At 39.5% G+C, this 19,868-nt stretch overlaps 1 protein-coding gene across 2 annotated transcripts in view; it reads left to right on the forward strand.

Annotated features, from left to right (window-relative positions):
- Positions 1-19,868, forward strand: part of MXD4 (MAX dimerization protein 4) — a 30,626-nt gene that overhangs the window by 4,935 nt on the left and 5,823 nt on the right. For both annotated transcript variants that reach the window (XM_063125903.1, XM_063125902.1), the window contains exons 3-5: positions 6,455-6,484; positions 10,557-10,671; positions 19,067-19,226. In XM_063125903.1, coding sequence (XP_062981973.1) covers positions 6,455-6,484; positions 10,557-10,671; positions 19,067-19,226 — 305 coding nt within the window. The remainder of the gene's footprint in view (positions 1-6,454; positions 6,485-10,556; positions 10,672-19,066; positions 19,227-19,868) is intronic.

A 19,868-nucleotide genomic window follows, 5' to 3' on the forward strand; every position in this document is an offset into this window, starting at 1 on the left:
GGCAAGTGAGCCATCCACTAAAAGTATCTCCATGTTGCTTGAATTGAGTCTCAGTTTATTGGTCCTCATTCAGTCCATTACCCTGTCTAAGTGATTCCGAACACCCAGTGCTTCACCTGGATTTGATGAAAAGGAGAGATAGAGCTGTGTGACATCTGCATAGTATCTAGACCATTCTAGTCTGAGTCTTGACCTGATTTTGGGACCAAATCAGCCTTGGTTGACCTGATGGATGATCTTTATTGAGAGACAGGGGGAGTTCTGTTAATGCTGCTTGATCTCTTAACAGCTTTTGATACCATCAACCATGATATCTTCAGGCTGCTGAAGACAATTTATTTCAACAAGGCTTCTCTGATTGACCAACCAGCCTTTCTCAATTTTTATTTGTATTCTGTTTTAAAATTACTCTTAATGCTGTGTTTTATTTCTTTTGTCATCTATTGTTCACCATTCTGGAATCTGTTCAGATGTCAAACAGTATATAAATGTTGTAAATACAAATAAGTAATAAATATTAGTGACACCTCAGCCAATATCCTGGGATTACCCTCCCCCCCCCCCCCCAGTGGTTTCATGTAGGTGTTAAACAGCATGGGGAATGAGATAGAGCTCTGAGGAACCCCATGTCACAGACCAGTAAACCCCCAGCACCACCTTCTGGAATCAGCCATCCAAGCAGGAGCAGAACTACCGCCAGCTCTCAACTCAGGTAACGTATGCAGGAGGATACCATGGTTGGTGGTATCAAAAGCTGCTGAGAGATCCAAGAGAATCAGTAGGGTCACTGTCCCTGTCCTTTTCCCAACAAAGTTCATCCCATAGGGGCGACGAAGGCAGTTTCCAGGAGATCGACTCTCCCTGACCCAGAATGACACTGCGAAGATGCAGTGTTGGTGGGAAAGACCACAGTAGGCTTGGTGAGCTCTAACCTGTGTTTAGTGGGAGTCAGCACAGTCTTCCGCCACCTGCCTTCTAACGGTCTTCCCTCTTGCTTCTTTGCCCTCAGCTCAGATGTATTCTCAGGTGCTACCCAGACTCTGCTAAGAGGGAGAGAGCACTTGGAAGTGATCGTATCAACTGCCCAAGTCCTCTCTGCATTTGACGAGAGCACCAGCCATGCCAGCAAGAAAACCCCTGGGGCCCTCTGGAATCCATTTGTCTCTGTGGGTGGGCCATTTCATTGCAAAAGGGCAAGGTTGCTAAGAATCTAAACTTCAATAGGAAGTGATCCAGCCATGGTAATGGGATAGGTGTGAATTCTCCCACTTTCAGATGACCATCCTTGACTGCACAGGAGAAAACCAAATCAAGCATGTGTCCTCCTACATGTGTTGGGTCAGTTACATGTTGGGACAAACCCATGGTGGCCATGACGTCCTGAGCCATCCCAGATCCAGAACCCTTGACATGGAATTTGAGATTCCCCAGAATTATCCTAGGGGCATCAACGCGAACTCTGAGACCATCTCTGTAAGCTCAGGCAAGGAGACTGATGGGCAGATAAGGTGGGCGGAATTCCTAATGTGTCCCGGGTACCCAACACAAGGTACAAACACTCAAATGGAATATTAATATTATGGCATGTTAAAACTATATTCTTATTTCATAATAGAAGTCCCTTTCTAAAATTATTTAAGTCTACAAAGATTGAAGTGTAAAATAAAATGCAGAAAACAACATACTGAATTAGATTCCAGGATATTGGGGTTTAGGAATATGATGCTCAGATGAACCATAATGGCAGCCTTAACAAGTAGTCAATACTGTAATATGCTAATTGATTTTGTGGCTGTCACAATCATGGCTCTGGCTTTTATTAATTGAGGTTACGTGATGTGTTAGAATGTTTGTGAAGATTTTAAATGATGGAGAATGAACACAGGTTGCATGGAATTTTCTTGGGCAGAAGTGAGATGGCCATTGAGCTGGAACTAAAACCTTATTCTAACTAGTACCAGGAGAAGCTCTATTGGCAAGGTAGGCAGGCTGAGAGAGAAGAGGTTGTGGAAGTCGGGGAATCTAAGGGGCGAACCTCGGAGAGGGTACAATCAGCAGATAAAGAGGAATCAGTAAAAGTGTGGACGGTGGGTAGAATAAGCTTGCACACTCTCTGAATAGGATAGCCTAATTATTGTTGACAAGAAACACAAGAAGTAGAAGTGTTTGGTAGTGAAGGAAGCAGCACAGAGTAGGAAAAAATGTCCAGGGCATGAGCAAATAAATAATTGACAAACATGGAATGGAAGAAAGGGTGGCCAAAGAAAAGGTGGGGTTAGTGGTTAGTTATATATGGCTAGGTGGTTGTCTTTCCTCCCCACCCTGCCCCGTGCTCTGGCAAGGTTCAGGTGCACTTACCAGTTTTATGCTCCACAGAAATGCAACAGGGGCAGGGTGTTTTCTTTGCATCACAACCTCTCTCTGATTGGAAAAGCTAAAGTTGATCCTTTCCTGTTTACAGTGTAACTTGTAAAGTTGTAGTACTCCTGCTGCAAGCAACTCTATATAGAACCTAGAAACACAATAGGCTATAAGTTGTGGGCCGGTTTGCAGCATTGTTACTTTTGTTGGTGGGGCGGGGGAGTGCTTTTAATAGCAGCCTGAGTCAAAGAAATTAAGTGGCTGAAACATTTCCTAGCAGAGAAAATAAGCAAAGAGAGAATCTTCACCTGCTTGATTTTGTATCAGTCTGCTGTTAAAACTTGACCATAGAGTTACTAGATCCAAATCTGAGGACACTTCCCTTTAAGCAATGCAGGCAATGGAAAAAGCTGCCATGTGCAGCTTCCACTGTCATGGCAGGACTATGATAAGCAAAGGCACACCTGGTAAAATGCTTCTGTACAAACTCAACAAACGTGGGTTCTGACAAGGTATGGATTCAGGCCTCACAGCCTTCTTACAATTTCTAAGTGGCAGTGAGCAGGGGAAATTACTTCCATAAACTGGGGTACCGCAGGGCTCGGTCCTGGGCCCAGTGCTCTTCAACATTTTTATTAATGATTTAGACGAGAAGGTGCAGGGAACGCTGATCAAATTTGCAGATGACACCAAATTGGGTGGGATAGCTAATACCCTGGAAGACAGAAACAAACTTCAAAGTGATCTTGACAGGCTGGAGTGCTGGGCTGAAAACAACAGAATGAAATTTAATAGGGATAAATGCCAAGTTCTACATCTAGGAAATAGAAACCAAATGCACAGTTATAAGAGGGGGATACTTGGCTCAGCAATACTACAAACGAGAAGGATCTTGGAATTGTAGATCATATGGTGAATATGAGCCAATAGTGTGATATGGCTGCAACATAGGCGAATGCTATTTTGGGCTGCATTAATAGAAGTATAGCATCCAAATCATGTGAGGTACTGGTTCCTCTCTATTCGGGCCTGGTTAGGCCTCATCTTGAATGTTGCGTCCAGTTCTGGGCACTACACTTCAAGAAGGACTCAGACCAGCTGGAGCGTGTTCAGAGGAGGGCAACCAGGATGATCAGGTATCTGGAAACAAAGCCCTATGAAGAGAGACTTAAAACTGGGCATGTTTAGCCTGGAGAAAAGAAAATTGAGGGGAGACATTTTTTTAATAATGTTTTTATTAAAGATTTTCATATATTTAACATATCACAAACATTATATATCTCCCTCCCCTAAATTAATAATAGTAGTAGTAGTAATAAAATTAAAAAACCAATGGAGTGAAGCTTATTGCTCTTATTACATTTTAAAATTCTTGATACTACTGTAACTTTACTATAAATTTATTCTGTATCGGAAATTTCGTACCATTTTTACAGTCCATATATCCCTAGCTGTGTTCGACATATATGTCAACATCTCAGAATCAGTTTTGTGTGAAATGAATTTCCACCATATAGCACTAAATACTATTGGCTCATCTTGTAGTACTCGTAACTTACGTGTTATTTTTCCCCCACAAACTGCAGTAGACTATATGTTCTTATAGCATGTCTCTTTGTCAAGATGATCTAAATTTTTCCACTGTTTTACTATTGTTTGTCTCACAGCTGCTATTAAGAAAGTTACTAATTGTTTGGCTACAATAGGTTCATTTACAATACAAGGATAATAAAAATAATTCTAGGGTAAAATCAATATATTTCTTTGTTATCTGTAATAATTCCTGATGCACCATATGCCAAAACTATTGAACCCATGGGCATTCCCACCAGAGGTGATAGTATGTGCATGATAGGGGAGACATGATAGCATTCTTCAAATACTTAAAAGGTTGTCACCCAGAGGAGGGCCAGGATCTCTTCTCGATCATCCCAGAGTGCAAGACACAGAATAACGGGCTCAAGTTACAGGAAGCCCGATTCCGGCTGGACATCAGGAAAAACTTCCTGACTGTTAGAGCAGTACGACAATGGAACCAGTTACCTAGGGAGTTGTGGGCTCTCTCACACTAGAGGCAGCTGGACATCCATCTGTCAGGTATGCTTTAGGGTGGATTCCTGCACTGAGCAGGGGGTTGGACTTGATGGCCTTATAGGCCCCTTCCAACTCTACTATTCTATGATTCTACGATCTGAACTAAACAGACAAATCTGTTGTGGAGGATGGAAGGCAGTCGATGTAATGCAAACCTTGGCTAGGGAACTCCAGGCTGGTTCCCTCAACATGGTATAAGAAACCAGCATGGTGTACCATGGCACCAACATCTCTTTGTCTGCCTTAGCACCACTGCTGCAGGAGATTGGCACGGTCAGGAGGGACCATAGCCCAGCCCTGGCCTCACGTCTCCTTCTTGCTGTCTGCAGTTAATAATAGGCAGGTTACAATAGTGGCTGTAGGCCTGTTTAAGTAGAGGCCCATGGCCACTATTGTAATATAATTATGGGCTGCAGTCAGCAAGAATCAGCAACTTGGGAGCTTGAGTATATTATATTATAGCTGATCATTGACTTCATTTTTCAAGTAAAGGTGCTATTCTTAGAAACTGTATGAATGCATCTGGAGACTGCAAGATGTGTAGAATACTTGAATCTCAACCCTAGTGAATCAAATAGTTGGGAAAGGGTTGCAGTATGTATAGCTAGGGCAGCATCCTACACTTGGCAGGTTGAGTGCTTCAGTGCTGCTTGTCAGATGAAGTCCTGTCATAAAAGTTTATTATCAAAATCTGCATTTAGTATTATTGGGCCAACATGGATGAACATCCAAAGACATTAGAACCATACTTCTTATGTTCATTTTTGCACTGTGAAATTATAGGTGCTCCCAGCAGGACGGTATAAGCATGTTGCTGCACCACTACAAATATGCATGTGGTACTACTGCAATGACACTTGTGACTCTGCTAGTACAACAGACATTAAAATTCATCTGAGATCCTATCTGCTGCACACAGGCACACAATGTCAGCTGATTTGTTCCAAAGTGAGATGGCAACTATATTATATAGCTAGAGTGTAGTGTAATATTTGGTATTTATTGAACTTGTTCTTTTGTATTTTGGTCTAGTTTTTCAAGCAGGAGAGAATGAAATCCATTATATTTATTTTTTATTTATTTATTTAAGGATTTTTATGCCGCCATTCAGCCAAAAAAGGCTCTCACGGCGGCTTACAAAAGTATTTCTTGACAGTCCCTGCCCACAGGCTTACAATCTAAAAGACATGACACAAAAGGAAAGGGGATTGGGAGGGAGGGAGGAGGAGGAGGGGGAAAAGGAAAGCAAATTCAGGCACTACAATCTTATTTGTAAAGTTCAGTAGTTACAGGTGACAGCAGGAGGGAGGGGGCTCTCAGCTGGAGCTGGACCCAGGCACGATGGAGAGGTGCCTGGCTGCTGCTTCCTCCCTCACTGGTGGCCTCTCCAGAGACAGTTGGTAGCAGGAGAGAGGGGGCTCTCAGTTGGAGCTGGACCCAGGCACGGTGGAGAGGTGCCTGGCTGCTGCTTCCTCCCTCATTGATGGCCTCTCCAGAGACAGTTATATATAATATTATATTACCCGTAGCACATAGCCTTCGGTTATAGTGCTATTTAAGAGAGTAAGGGCACAATCCTGTGCATGTTTAGGCAGAAGTAAGTTCTACAACTCCCAGCATTCCCTAACCGGCCTATCTAAAAATGTATAAGATTGTGCCCTAAGAGACTTACGTTACCTGTAAGCATTAGTCCTATAAATAAATCTTCCATTATTTTCTGTCCTTTTCTTGACTAACGTTTTGTATAGTTTCTTTAATGTTATACAGTGAGAAACTTCAAATCAAAGTCAAATTTAAGATTTATTCCCAAGGTTTTTTTTTTAATTTGGGGAAAAAAAGATGTACAAATTGTGTTCTGAAAAATACCAAAATAAGTGTTTAAAAACCTTTTAATTAATTCCTGACCTGAACCAGATTGAACATGTATTCTTCCATTTGGATTTTGGTTTTTCTCTTAGCAAATAAAATGCTAAAATATTAAATTTTCTGTTTTTAATAGGTCCTCACATAATGAATTAGAAAAGCATAGGTAAGTAGCAGTAATCAAACAGAAATAGTATAGATGTTAACTGCTATTCTGATATGGTACTGGCTTGGTTGAGAAAGTCATTTGCACTCTGATTCAGCAATTTAAATTAGGTACAATCCAGTCAAAGTGAAGCATTTTTAAATTTGTCCCATTGGAAATCAATGTAAATTAAATTAAATTTTGTTCATTTACTGATGTGTACAAATTTATGCAGTCTATCAAGAGTTCACAGGCAAATTTTGAACAATAGTTCTCAAACTTGTGTCTAAATATTGGGTTGTACTCTGAGAACAATGTTTGAATATGTCATAGATTTTTTTTTCTGAATAAAGTATAACTTTTATCAGTCATATTGCTGGCCTTGATTGCAAATTATGATAACTATCTCCAAGGCTCAGTTGTGCACTGTATCGAAAAATATTATAATTATTGACTATAATAACATGATTTGTATATGTCTTACCAGGTGGCATATTCATATGAAAGTTAACTGGCTTATGCTTCTCCCTTTTCTGATCTTCAGTTGATATAAAAGCAAATTCCAGCACATATATTTTGAACACTGAGGAGTTAAGTGTTCAACTCCTACTATAATAATTCTTGATACATTTTCTGTTTTCAGTTTAAGAAATTATAACTATTGGTGTGTACATGGGCTGTTTTAGAGGAGGAGGATTTTAAAACAATGACTCAAATGATTAAACTGAAAGCATTTCTTCACCAGGCTTTTATTGCACACTCATGATTGGTTATCCGTGGGTGTTTGCAGGTCCTTTACATGACATCGTCAAGACCCTCTCTCACGCTTTTTGAGCGTTATTCCACTTTTAAAAAGATAAAGTGAAAGCAAAGGTTAATGCATTTCAAAATGATGGTATTTGTGCTATGATTGAGCTACTACATGGTGCTGTGTAGTGAAACAGATAGAACAGTGCCAAGAAAGGAAGTATTCAGCTCATGTGTCCGCCATGTAAAGGTGTCCCGTAGTAATGTAGGAAAGAAACCAGAAGCAAAAAGCTCTGGTAAGTATGCAGAAATTCAGCCTTGTGTGATGAACCTCTGAGGCACCAGGCACCAAATATGAGAAAAGGAAAAACAAAACAAATCAGGACTGATACCAAACAGATGGGTACATTCCAATGATACTCTTAACAACAACAGAAATGGGATACCAATTATCAAGTTGTGTTTTGTATTGCAGTAGAGTTTAAAATATTTCTATTTGCATTCAAAGCAGTTAAAACTATGCAGGATTGGATCAAGGTCATGGTGGGCCCTGTTGCTGTTTGTCTATACTGAACTCACACAAGATTTGTGCATATTTACACATGCATACACAGCCAAGAATGTACAATAACAAAATACATTTTTGCTACATATTTTAGGGGTAATAAGCTTCCATGTTTTCCTGGAAGCAAAAGACTAATATCTCTTCCATTCCAGAAAATTTAAATACGAAGCATCCCCTTTTATAGCATGTAGCACATAGACACAGAATATATTGAGGGTGCAATCGTATGCATGTTTATCCAGAGTATAGCCAAACAGGACACGCACACAACTAATGCTGGCGCAGGAAAAGGACCAGCAAATGCCTGGTCCTTCTCCCACTTCTCAGTGGATGGTCTAGGATAGTCACTACCTCTCAGGCTAACTTATCCCATAGGATTGGTGTGAGGATAAAAATGGGGAGATGTTTAGTTCCTGGAGGAAAGATGAAACATAATTATAATAAAATAAAGTAAATAATTCTATGCTAGAAAAGCATAATTGCCTTACACTATCTTCATAATAGCTCTCTCTAGCTTGTAAAATGACCATCTGTGCATTGCATGCATTTGCGGTAGAGACAAAATGTATCAAGTACCCCACTTGGAGATTTTTCTTCTAGCAGGCCAGGGGAGGAAGCTTGATGATTGACCCCAGCTCTTGTAACTCATATTAAACATACAAATTTTGCAATTGTTTTCTGTGGACAGTTAATACTAGGATAGACCCAAAACATGGGATGGGTGGGTTTCAAAATGAACTAGGAAGTTCCTCCTGCAGACAACTCTTTGGGCTATACTTCTCTCTATGGCCAAATGTTGATCTTCACTCATTGGCTAAACCAAACGATTGGAATGATACTATGAATCTCTTTTTGCACCTAAATCATCCACAGAAATTTACTAAGCCCAACTAAGTACCATAATTTAGTATGATTTTCTGTTTCAGAGTTGTAAAAATTTCCAGTACTTAACATACAATGGCTATGTTCGCAAGTCACTTTAGTCAACCATGGCTTAATATGCACAGTAGCTAATTTTGGAAATAGTCTACAGCATCCCACCACACAACCGGGTGAATAAATTACTGTGCGTAGCTTATTTAAGTTACTGTGCCTAATCTCACCCTTCACCCCCACCCCTGCAACAACTCCCTGTCCTGCTGCAGTGGTGCTGTTTCAGCCACATTACAGGGAAAATCCTGGGTTCATCTAAAATTGGGCGATACAGATAAACCCCTTGGGGGGTTTGCAAGTTTGGGACCAAATGTCAGGAGGCACCTGATCCACCTTCCAAACCCTGCTCACTTACACCCATAGGAGGGAAAATCCTGGCTGCAAAAAGGGGATGGCACAAATAAAACCTTGCAGGGTTGCAGGATCAGGACTAAACTAGTTCATTTGCTGTTGCATACTATGGCAATATAAGAACTTCTTTTTGTTTCTCTTTTACAGTATATCGACGTAGCGCATTAGCGCTATGTTGGGGAGCTGCTGTTTTGCCCATTCATTGCTTTGCACTTGCACACTTCAGCGGTTGGGCAAGCAGCATTAAAGGAAGGTTTTCTTTTTTGTCTTAATTGTATTATTAGTACTACGTCAGGGAGACATTCTTACTGTATCTGTTAGCGTCGTGCAGCAGAGATCTGAACCACTCTTGCCACTTGACACTCTCTAGGCCAGTGGTTTAACCCACTGTGCATGACAGATGACACGATAACTCACGCTTAGCTGGAGTTTAAAACCACTGAATATTATTTTGAAAAAGTTGTCTCCACAAAAGCATTTTTCTCATTGCTTATTTAGATTATTTTGTGCTCCCATCACACACAGTTTTCACAAAGACAGAAAGCTTTATAAAAGAAGCTGGAAATTAATCTCTCTCTCTCTCCTGAGAAATTATGGGGCTCCTTAGCATCTTCCCCCCACTCCAACAGAAATGAAGCTAGATGCATAGTTAGACAGGACCGTGGAAGTTCAGCCTCCTGACTGTGCAGCAACAAGCTATGCTTCCATTTCTTCCAAGACATTATAGACTTCTGGATCTGTACAGACGTTACTTTCAAGTTCAGAGAGTGATGGACTGACAAATTTCTAAAACACCTATTTCTTTTCTGCCTCCGTTCTCCATATTTTTCTTCATATTTCGAATGCTTTGGATGCCCAATTCTGTATAACAAGAAAATGGAAGGTTGTAAAATCTTGCCTACTAGATTTCATTCTCTGTTAAAGGTTGTGCATTATGGCCAGAGGGAAACATAATATATTTTAATCCTTTTCTTTATTGACAGAATATAATTCATAAATATTCTCCAGTGCAGAATATTGGGGGAGGGGGAAATATTTCAATGCAGATTCTAAAGAACTCCACTAATTTCTTCCTCCTAAAGTGAAAGTTTATAATTTGGAGCCAGACTAGATGTGATGGGGCAAGCCAGGTCATGTGTCTGCTTCCTTGAAAAGTGTGTGCATTTAATGGCAGTTTGTGCCCACTGGGCCTTGTGGAACAGGGTCACTATAGGCAGAGCTAAGGGGTCAGTCACCATAGGTCAATGGAGGAGGACGTCCAGCCCCAATCTAGCCAGTGCTGGTGTTCAGTACAGCCTAAAGCACCGACTTGGTGCAATGAAGTCTATTCCCCTTTGTTTCTTAAAAAACACACAAAAAGTCATTCTAAGGATTGTGTTACAGCAATGGGAAGAGTATTTTATGTATTTGAAATCAATATTGTGTAGAAATCCTGAAAGCATGGCAGATTTTGTATCCTAATTATACTGTAACAACTCTGGTTTTTAATAATTTCAGACGGGCTAAACTCCGGCTATATTTAGAAGAGTTAAAACAGCTTGTTCCTTTGGGAGCAGATAGCACTAGACACACCACACTCAGCCTGCTGAAAAGAGCCAAGATGCATATTAAGGTAAAACAAGAGGAATTGCATTTTGTTTTACTTAAACAGGAATTCAGAATCTTTTATTTAAACAAGTTTCCCGTGCCCTGGCTTAAATCTCTTCTGCTTTCAGCAGAATATTCTGTTTCAGGCTTTGGGGTGAATTTCATGATCCATTGATTTTTCTCCAGACTTCATTGTCCTGCCATTTTGTGCTGGTGTATCTGTGCTATATCAGTGTATTGTTTGATGTTATACTGATGTAAAAGTGGGTGTGCTACAACTCTTAACATTTGCCCATCCACATATATATGCACAGTAGCTAATTTTGGAAATAGTCTACAGCACCCCACCACACAACCAGGCTAATAAACTACTGTGCGTAGCTTATTTAAGTTACCGTGCCTAATCTCACCCTTCACCCCACCCCCCCCACCCCCACAACAACTACCTGTCCTGCTGCAGTGGTGCTGTTTCAGCCACATTACAGGGAAAATCCCTGATTTTTCTCCAGACTTCATTGTCCTGCCATTTTGTGCTGGTGTATCTGTCTGCTATATCAGTGTATTGCTTGATGTTATACTGATGTAAAAGTGGGTGTGCTACAACTCTTGGCATTTGCCCATCCACATGTATGTATTGTGTTTACTACTTGTCTCTTTCATCTCTACTGATTGTTTGACACATTGAATCAAAGTGTATTTCACGTGGAAAAAAAGAAAATTTAAATAGATATTATCAGTTCCAAGCATATTGGATGCATTTCTTATGAAGTTGAATTAAAAAAAAATCTTGGTGACTTTCAGATTTTTTTTTTTGTACTGGACCTTTAAAACAAAACTGTACAAGCAACTGATGCCCTTGTTTTTGTTTTAAATGCTAGTTCTGATCAGCAAAGCTACTGTGCTGATTGTGGCTGGTGATGATGGTGATGGTGTGGAGCCTCGGCAATCATAAATGGGGCTGCTGAAATGGGAAACATTCCCATGTATTATAACCCCCTGTATCTTGATCAGTGGAATAGTAGTATGTGTCTAGTCAGTTTTAATATTAGCCAAACATGACCAGACCTGTAAACCACCCAGAGAGCTTCGGCTATGGGGCGGTATATAAATGTAATAAATAAATAAAATAAACCATTCACTTGGCATGCATTTGCGGTGCAGCTGCTGGACTGGCTTTTTATCCCTTTAGGATTCCTTGAGCAATCTTGATGAAAGTTGGTATTTGATTTAATTTTTGGAATGCCTGAATTTGCAAAGTGCCAAGAATTAATTTTCAAATAAAGAAGACTGAGCTATTCCTGGTTTATTTTTCAGATCAATGTCCTTGGAAAGAACTGAAAGAATTTCATAGAGTAAGAAAACTTCAAAGGGCTAAAAGTTCATCCAGTCCAGCTCATGTTAGTTCAATATGTACAATATAGCCCCATTTCTGCCACACATCTTTGCTTGAAAGGTGGTTATAGGGAAAATAGCTCAAGATAATCCTGCAGTCAGCCAAGTTACACACTGCAAGGGAAGGCAAACAACGTTCCTATGAGATTGACTCCACTTTCCTATGAGACTATGGCCACAGCTAGACCTAAGGTTTATCCTGGGGTTATCCAAGGTTCACCCCTGCATGATTGCATCTTCACTAGATGAACAGGTTTGACCCCAGGACAATCCTGGGATAAACCTTAGGTCTAGCTACAGCCTGACTTTCCCTGAGCAGAAACCATCTTTCAAACCATGCCAACAAAAATTTGATTGGGCACTCTACTTCATTCTCTCCCTTTCTGGGAGTATTTTCAATGTTCAAGAAAAAGTAGAATTAAGGAATGACTCCAGGTTCATGTGAAAGGGAAATAAACTTCCCAACTCTAAGAGGGCACAACTAGGATGTCTAACACATTACATTATTTCATTCATAAATATATCAATGAAGCTGCTGAGTTTCTCTGCTTCCAGCCTCTCACAAATTATAACAGAGTTGTTCTCTTCCTTAAAGAGTATGTTGCACTGCAGCCACACAGGGATGGATTTGTAATTGTGTATGTGTGTGTCATGCTTTAGTCCAAACACATTTCTTTTGATTAAAATAAAAACGTCTGAACATTACTTTCTAAATATTTCTGTATTATTATTATTATTTATTTATTTATTTATTTAGCACCATCAGTGTACATGGTGCTGTACAGAGTAAAACGATAAAATAGCAAAACCCTGCCGCATAGGCTTACATTCTAATAAAATCATAATAAAACAAGAAGGGGAAGAGAATGCACCAAACAGGCACAGGGTCGAGTAAAACTAACAGTATAAAAGTCAGATCAAAATCAAGTTTTAAAAGCTTTAGAAAAAAGAAAAGTTTTTAGCTGAGCTGTTTCCTGTTAACCAAGCTCAAGTTAAAAGGTTAAGTATGGAGAGCCCAGTATAATAACTAGCAAGCTGGGCTCATTCTTCCAAATAACTAGTTGGGATGGGCTTGCCCTTAATTCCACCTCTACAAACCACATGTAAGGAAGATTTCCTGGAGCCATCTTCATTGCAAAGCATCCCCAGGATGGCATGATTTGCAACAGAGAAGAAATGGAAGGGAAGGGATTAAATATTCCTCTTCCAGCTCTTTTGACCACCAACAGTATTCTGAAACCATATTTGCAGATCACAGCTCTGGAACACCTAATGAGTGGAGGAGCTATGGGCAGTAAGGCAAATTTCAGAGTGAGGGTGACTAGTAGGGGAAGACTAAGCATTCCTTTCTTTCTGGCTCTTCTTCAATGGAAATTGCCTGATACCAAGGGCACTTTAAGGCAGAGAAAAGGACATTGGGGGGTTTGTTACACATTGCTGCAGTGTAATGTGTAGTTCAACCCTAATAGATGCTTCCTGGATTTGCAGCCTAAACAAACAAATAGCATTTTAGTATTTGGTTCTTGTTGCCAGAGTTTTCTTTAAATAGTTTTGTTTTGCCTATTATGTGGCTGCTCTAAGTATATTTATGAAGTTCATTAGTTCTTATCATGGTCTCTTAAGCCTGTATCTTCTGTATTAGTCATCTATATTTAGAGAGTATGATGATATCTCCTCTCATGCTTTCTTTTTCTGACTAAACAGGCCAAGCTTCTTTAATCTCTGCACATCCAATAATTTCTTCATTGTTGCAGTCATTGTAGTTACTCTTGTATGCACCTGTTCCAGCTTGAATACATTCTTCTTGAACATTGCTGACCAAACTTGGACACAATATTCCAGATGTGGCCTCACCAGTGCCTTTACAAGGTACCACTGCTTCCTTATCCCTGTGAGAAATGCTTTACCTAACGCATTCAGACATTGAATTTTGCCCTTGCTACAACTTTCTCATATTGGAAGCTCATCTTGTGATCAACCAATATCACAGCATCTTTTTTTTTCTACAGGCATTTCCAGAAGATAAGCGTGATAACTAACATGTCCAAGTGCTATCAACTTTGCACTATCGAATTTGTAATGCTGGTTCATGAGGTCATTCTGTACATTCATCAGCAGCCGTTGCATCTGAGGGAGAGAGGACACAGCAAGGACTCCTCCATTGGCTCGGCTGAGATTGCCATTTCACCCCTCCCCTCCCAAAACTATCTCTTGTGGTGTCCATTCCACCTGGTCACTATATAACTTCATTATGACAGAATTGGGACTTGAATTTGTTTATTTTCCTGTCTCTTTCCCATTCCTCTTTCTTTTTGTACATTATATTGCTTAGATTATAAGCCATTATTTTAAACTGTAAATTGCTTCGAATGTCTCAGCCGAAAGGAGATAGATTGGTTTGCTATATTTACCAGCTTTTCATCTTAGCATGTCTTTCTAAATATCCATATTTTATTTATTCTAACCTTTGTATGCTACAAGCAATCGGTCTCATAATGGTTAAAAAGCAATTCCATTATTTTGATATGTATATTCCATTGTTAACCAAAAGGCTAAAGAGCCCTCAAGGATATAAATATTAGATCTGTACCTTGAATTTTTGTTTCCTTTCATCCAGGAACTTCTGTGCCAGTGAAATTAAGCTATCAAACTTTTAGTTACTAGTTACAAACTTTTATATCCTTTTTTTTTACTATAGGCATAACTTTCTCTATTAACTCTGTGCCCAGCCAAAGTTAATTCATGTACTAAGAATCTTTGCTAGTGGACCTAATATTTTACATCACCAGCTCTTTTTGATTTGAGATTTTTTTTGCCTACATCTCTAAATCTTGTTGTTTGTTGCCAAGCTATCCAGTTACTAAATTTATCCTTTTCTAGAGTTGTTTTTGGAGTCATTGGAATCTATTTGCACAGTAGTGTGCCTGCTCTGTTATGAAGTAGATAAGTCTAAAAACCTAAGAACAGCGCTGCTGCATCAGTTCAAAGACTATCTAGTTCAGCATCTTGTTTCCCACAGTCGCCAATCAGATACCCCTGGGAAGCATACAAGCAGGATGTGATGACAATAGCCTCTCCTACTGTTGCTTCCCAAAACAGGTATTCAGAGGCATGATGCATCTCAGCCTGGGGATAGTCTATAGCCTTATCCTCCATAAATTTGTTCTATGTGAGGTTGCAAAGGAGAAGAGTTGTAGCTCAATGGTAGAGCACATCGTTTGCACGAAGAAAGTTCCAAGTTCAAATCATTGGCAGGAAAAGGTTTCTTTCTGCAATCCTAGATAGCCACTGCCAGTCATATAGACAATACTGAGTTTGATGGACCAATGGTCTTGACTCAGTACAGTGCAGCCTCCTGTGTTCCTGGGTTGATAAATAAATAGCCCTTCTTTTGTGGCAAGTATTTGGATTTATTATTCTTTTATTCCTTTCCAGCTACATGATTTTATAAATTGCACTTGCAATCTAGTAATACAATTTTTCTTTTTGCATTCTCTTACCTTCTGTTGGCTTCCCAGTTATCCCCTTCTATGAAGTTAGAAGCTCTCTATGTTCTACTATCCTGTTGAAAATTATTTTCATCCTGTTCGTTCTGGACCCCCACACCCCGCAACTACTTCTTGCTCAATATAGACTTTTGATAATCAAACTAAAGAATTCCAGCTCATTTTCTGAATTCAAGGGTTTAAAGTTCACAGTGCCTTTTTAAAAATTGACATCCTAGTTCTAGTTTCATCTGCTCTTTCAATTAAAATGTGGCCCAGCTCATAACTGCTTGATCCATTCGTTGCTGCCATTTTATGTTACCATATATCTTCACTTCTTGTTAGGACCAAATTTAGGTTAGCTTCCCCCCCCCCTTTTACAAGTTGTAAGAAAAAAAGAATTGAATACATCGTCTTGGTTGTACAAAAACATCTATTGATAGCACATTTTTTCAGTTCTAGGAAAATCAAACATCACTTTCCACCTATACTGTTGCACTGTCCTTTATACTGAAATAGAAAAATATTGGAATAATTGTGAAGAACAATTGACGTGTCACAATTTCACTTGCTATAGAATCTGGTTTATTTATTTGTCTGAATTGTTAGATAAATATTCTGCAGGTAACTGCTGTGCATATTACTCCTTATGAGGATTCAGCTGTTGGAAAGCTTTCCCTAAAAAATTAATGCTATTTACATAATCATCTCAATGGGTTTGATATTTTGATGCACCTACTAGAGTTGGTCTTTGAGGAAGATTTGTAGATTGATTTTGTCTAAAAATGTATTCATACATATGATACCAAAAGTCTTCCAGGGCAATTCAGCTGTCGGGGGTCCACAGGGTTCCCTTCTACTGTAGTGCAGAACTCCAGCAATTTCTCTTTAAACCAAGGTGTGCAGGGAGCACACACACCTCGTTCGAAAACAAAACCGCGATCTCAGAAGCCTCCAGGGAAAGCGATTTTGCTTTTAATGAAGGTGTGTACGCCTTGTCTTAAAAGAGCAATGGCCACTTTTTTGCTGCCATACTAGCAAATTTGGCAGCAAAGATGGGGACTGCAAAAATGGCCAAGGGCCCAAATGTGGGCTGTGTGTTGCCCAACTGTAGTCTAGAAGATCATGTCCAGTTTTCCCATTGATAAATCAAATTAAACCACATAATTCAGGACACTACTCTACGGAAAGAAAGCAGAAGTAATCAGAATGCCTATGTAGCTGGTATCTCCAGATTATTTGAGCAGACCAACTTCAAAGAGCTCAGAGAATTTGGGTGGGATCCCATGGCTAGAAATTCTGAAAGAAAAAGTGCAAGAGGGATGGGAGAGCCTAAAATCTGAAATAGTGAAGATGCAATCATGAACTATTCCTATGAGAAGGAAAATGGGGGCATTAAAAGATGCCAGTGTGGCTGCACAGAGAGCTCTTAGCTTGGACTTAAAAAGGAGGTGTATAGTCTGATCTGTCATAAAGGCTACAGTACAGAATGAGCTGAGACTTGCCAAGGATGCCAAAAACAACAGGGCTTCTTTGGCTATGTTAGGAGCAAGAAGAAGATCAAGGAAGGGTAGGTTCTCTTCTTAGGGAAAATAGTGAATTGTTAACAGGTGATGGAGAGAATGTGGAACTACTCCTATTTGGCCTCTGTCTTCCACAAGGGGAATGTGGTATTCTACCTAGTACAGGTGAAACAAATGATATAAAGAAGGATTTGCAACTTAACTGTAAGTTACTTTAAATGAGTTCAAGACTCCAGGGACAAATGAATTCCACCCCTAGATGCTTCAAGATTTTGTAGATATTTTTTCAGAGTCACTGAAAAATCTTGGAGAACAGGTGAGGTGCCAGAAGACTGGAGATAGGCAAATGATTGTCCCCATCTTCAAAAAGAGGGAAATGATACAAGAAACTACCCATTATGGGAAATACTGGGCAAAATTCTAGAATAGATTCTTAAGTGGTTGGTCTGAGAGCATCTAGAAAATAATGCATTGATTATTAAGAGCCAACATGGGTTTGTTGGAATAAGTCATGCCAACCAACCATATCTCTGTACACACATGAATCTGGTAAATCATGTGAATGCTGTTTACATAGTATATCTTGATTTCAGCAAAGCACATGACAAGGTTTCGAATCCACCAGGAGAAGAGCCTTTAATGCAGTGCCCCTTCTCTGTGGAACCCTTTGCCCCTATAGGTCAGGCAGGCACCAACACTAGCCTGCTTCTTGTGCCTCCTGAAAACATCTCTGTTTTGAGAAGCCTTCCCCAACTGACTAGCCACTGTTTTTTTCTGGCTCCTTTGTTTTTATATTGAATAATTTTAATTCGCTTTTTAAATCTTCTTTCTTTTATTGTTTATAGCTATGTTCACCGCTCTGGAATCTGTGTTAGATAATTGAGTGGTATATAAATGTTGTAAATGAATGAATGAATAAATAAATAAGCTTTCCCATTATACCCTTGTTGTCAAGGTGGTAAAACATGGGTTGGATGCCACTAAGGTTAGGTGGATCAGTATCTGGTTAAGCAACTGTACTCAGTGAATGCCCCTTAATGGCTCTGCATCAGCCTGGAGGTGTCAGGTAGTGCCATAGGGCTTGTCCTAGGCTATGTGCTGTTCAACATTTTTATACATAACCTGGATAAAGGTGTATGGGGTTGCTTATCAAATTTGCAGATAAAGCTAGGAAGGACACCATAGAAGACAGAAACAAGATTCAAAAGGATCTTGACAGGCTGGAACACTGGGTCAAAACTTAAGAAGATGGATTTTGTGTTGCAGGCTGTCAAGATCCTTTTGAATCTGTGGACCCCCGACAGTTGACCCTGAATGACAAGGAGAAGTAGAGCTGAGTATCATCAGCATACTGATCAGACCCAACCCCAAAATCTCTAATAACCTCACCCAGCGGTTTCATATAGGTGTTGAATAGCATGGGGGATAGAAAACAACCCTGTTCCAGCCCAAAGCCATGGGGTGGTACAGGAATCCCCCAATACCACTCTCTGGAATCGGACCTGCATTTTAGCATTACGTGATACAGGCGAAAGCCTGGATAGGGTTTGTATGGATGGATATGTCTGCCAGCAATGCTAACACATTGTTGTTTGTATTTTATGCTTTTTATAGTTTTAAATGTTATATTTGTTTTTTTAATGTTCACTGTTTTTAACTTTTGTAAACCACCCAGAGAGCTTCTGCTATGGGGCGGTATATCAATGTAATTAATAATAATAATGATAATGATGTCCGTTTTAGAGCTGGTATTATATATTTGGCTATTAGATTTGATTAATACACTGATTTTGGTTGTTAGTCTGAAAGTTGTGTAGTTCCCTGCACTTAATTTAGAAAATAACTATTCTTACCTTATAGTAGGAGTTTCTCGGTGTTCTCTGCTGTGTGAATAGATTAAAATCCAAAGAATTCAGTAATACAAGTTCTCCATCTCGTAAAAATGTTTAATATAGGGATAATCATTGCAAATAGAAGAATATTTCCATTGATAAATAGATGGGTTTTGTTAACTTCTCAGAAATTGGAAGAACAAGACCGAAAAGCTTTAAATATTAAAGAACAATTACAGCGAGAACATCGGTACCTCAAACGTAGATTGGAACAACTCTCTATGCAGAGTCTGGAACGAATTCGAACAGACAGCCTGGGATCAACAATATCCACAGATTCTGAGCAAGGTAGGTAGAGTCTAGATTCTGCCATCTAACTTTTAGAAGGAACATACTTCACAGGCCTTTGCTAGACCTAAGGTTTATTCCGGGGTCGTCCCTGCCTGCTCCTGGGATCCCCTGTGTGTCATTTACATGAACAGGGATGACCCCGGGACGATCCTGGGATAAACCTTAGGTCTAGCTAAGGCCTTACTCTAGAAAACCCAATACATAGGTCTAATACACTAAATATTCTAAATAAATAAATAAATAAAATGCAAAATATAACTCTCTGATTTTTTTAAAAAAGTAAATGGTAATTAAAACTATGTAAACACGATGTTTTGAAACAATAGAAGGCAGCAGCATTTTTAATCAAGAGTTTAACTGCTGTTAAACTGTTAACAATTGCTGTTTAAGAAAAGAATAAAGCATTAAAGCATTAAAGCAAAAGGTACAGAATACTGAAGACTAGTATAAAATAGGAGCAAGTGAATATGTTCTATGTGGGGTTGCCTTTGAAAATTACTCAAAAACTTCATTTGGTACAAAATGTGGTGGCTAGATTGTTTACTAGGACTTGCTATGTCCTACTAAACATACTAGGACATACTACCTTGTCGCTGTTAATTCAAACCCACTAGCTCTCTGGACATTTTTGAAAGTGCT

This window comes from Elgaria multicarinata, chromosome 5 (genome assembly GCF_023053635.1).
Source record: "Elgaria multicarinata webbii isolate HBS135686 ecotype San Diego chromosome 5, rElgMul1.1.pri, whole genome shotgun sequence".
NCBI lineage: Eukaryota > Metazoa > Chordata > Lepidosauria > Squamata > Anguidae > Elgaria > Elgaria multicarinata.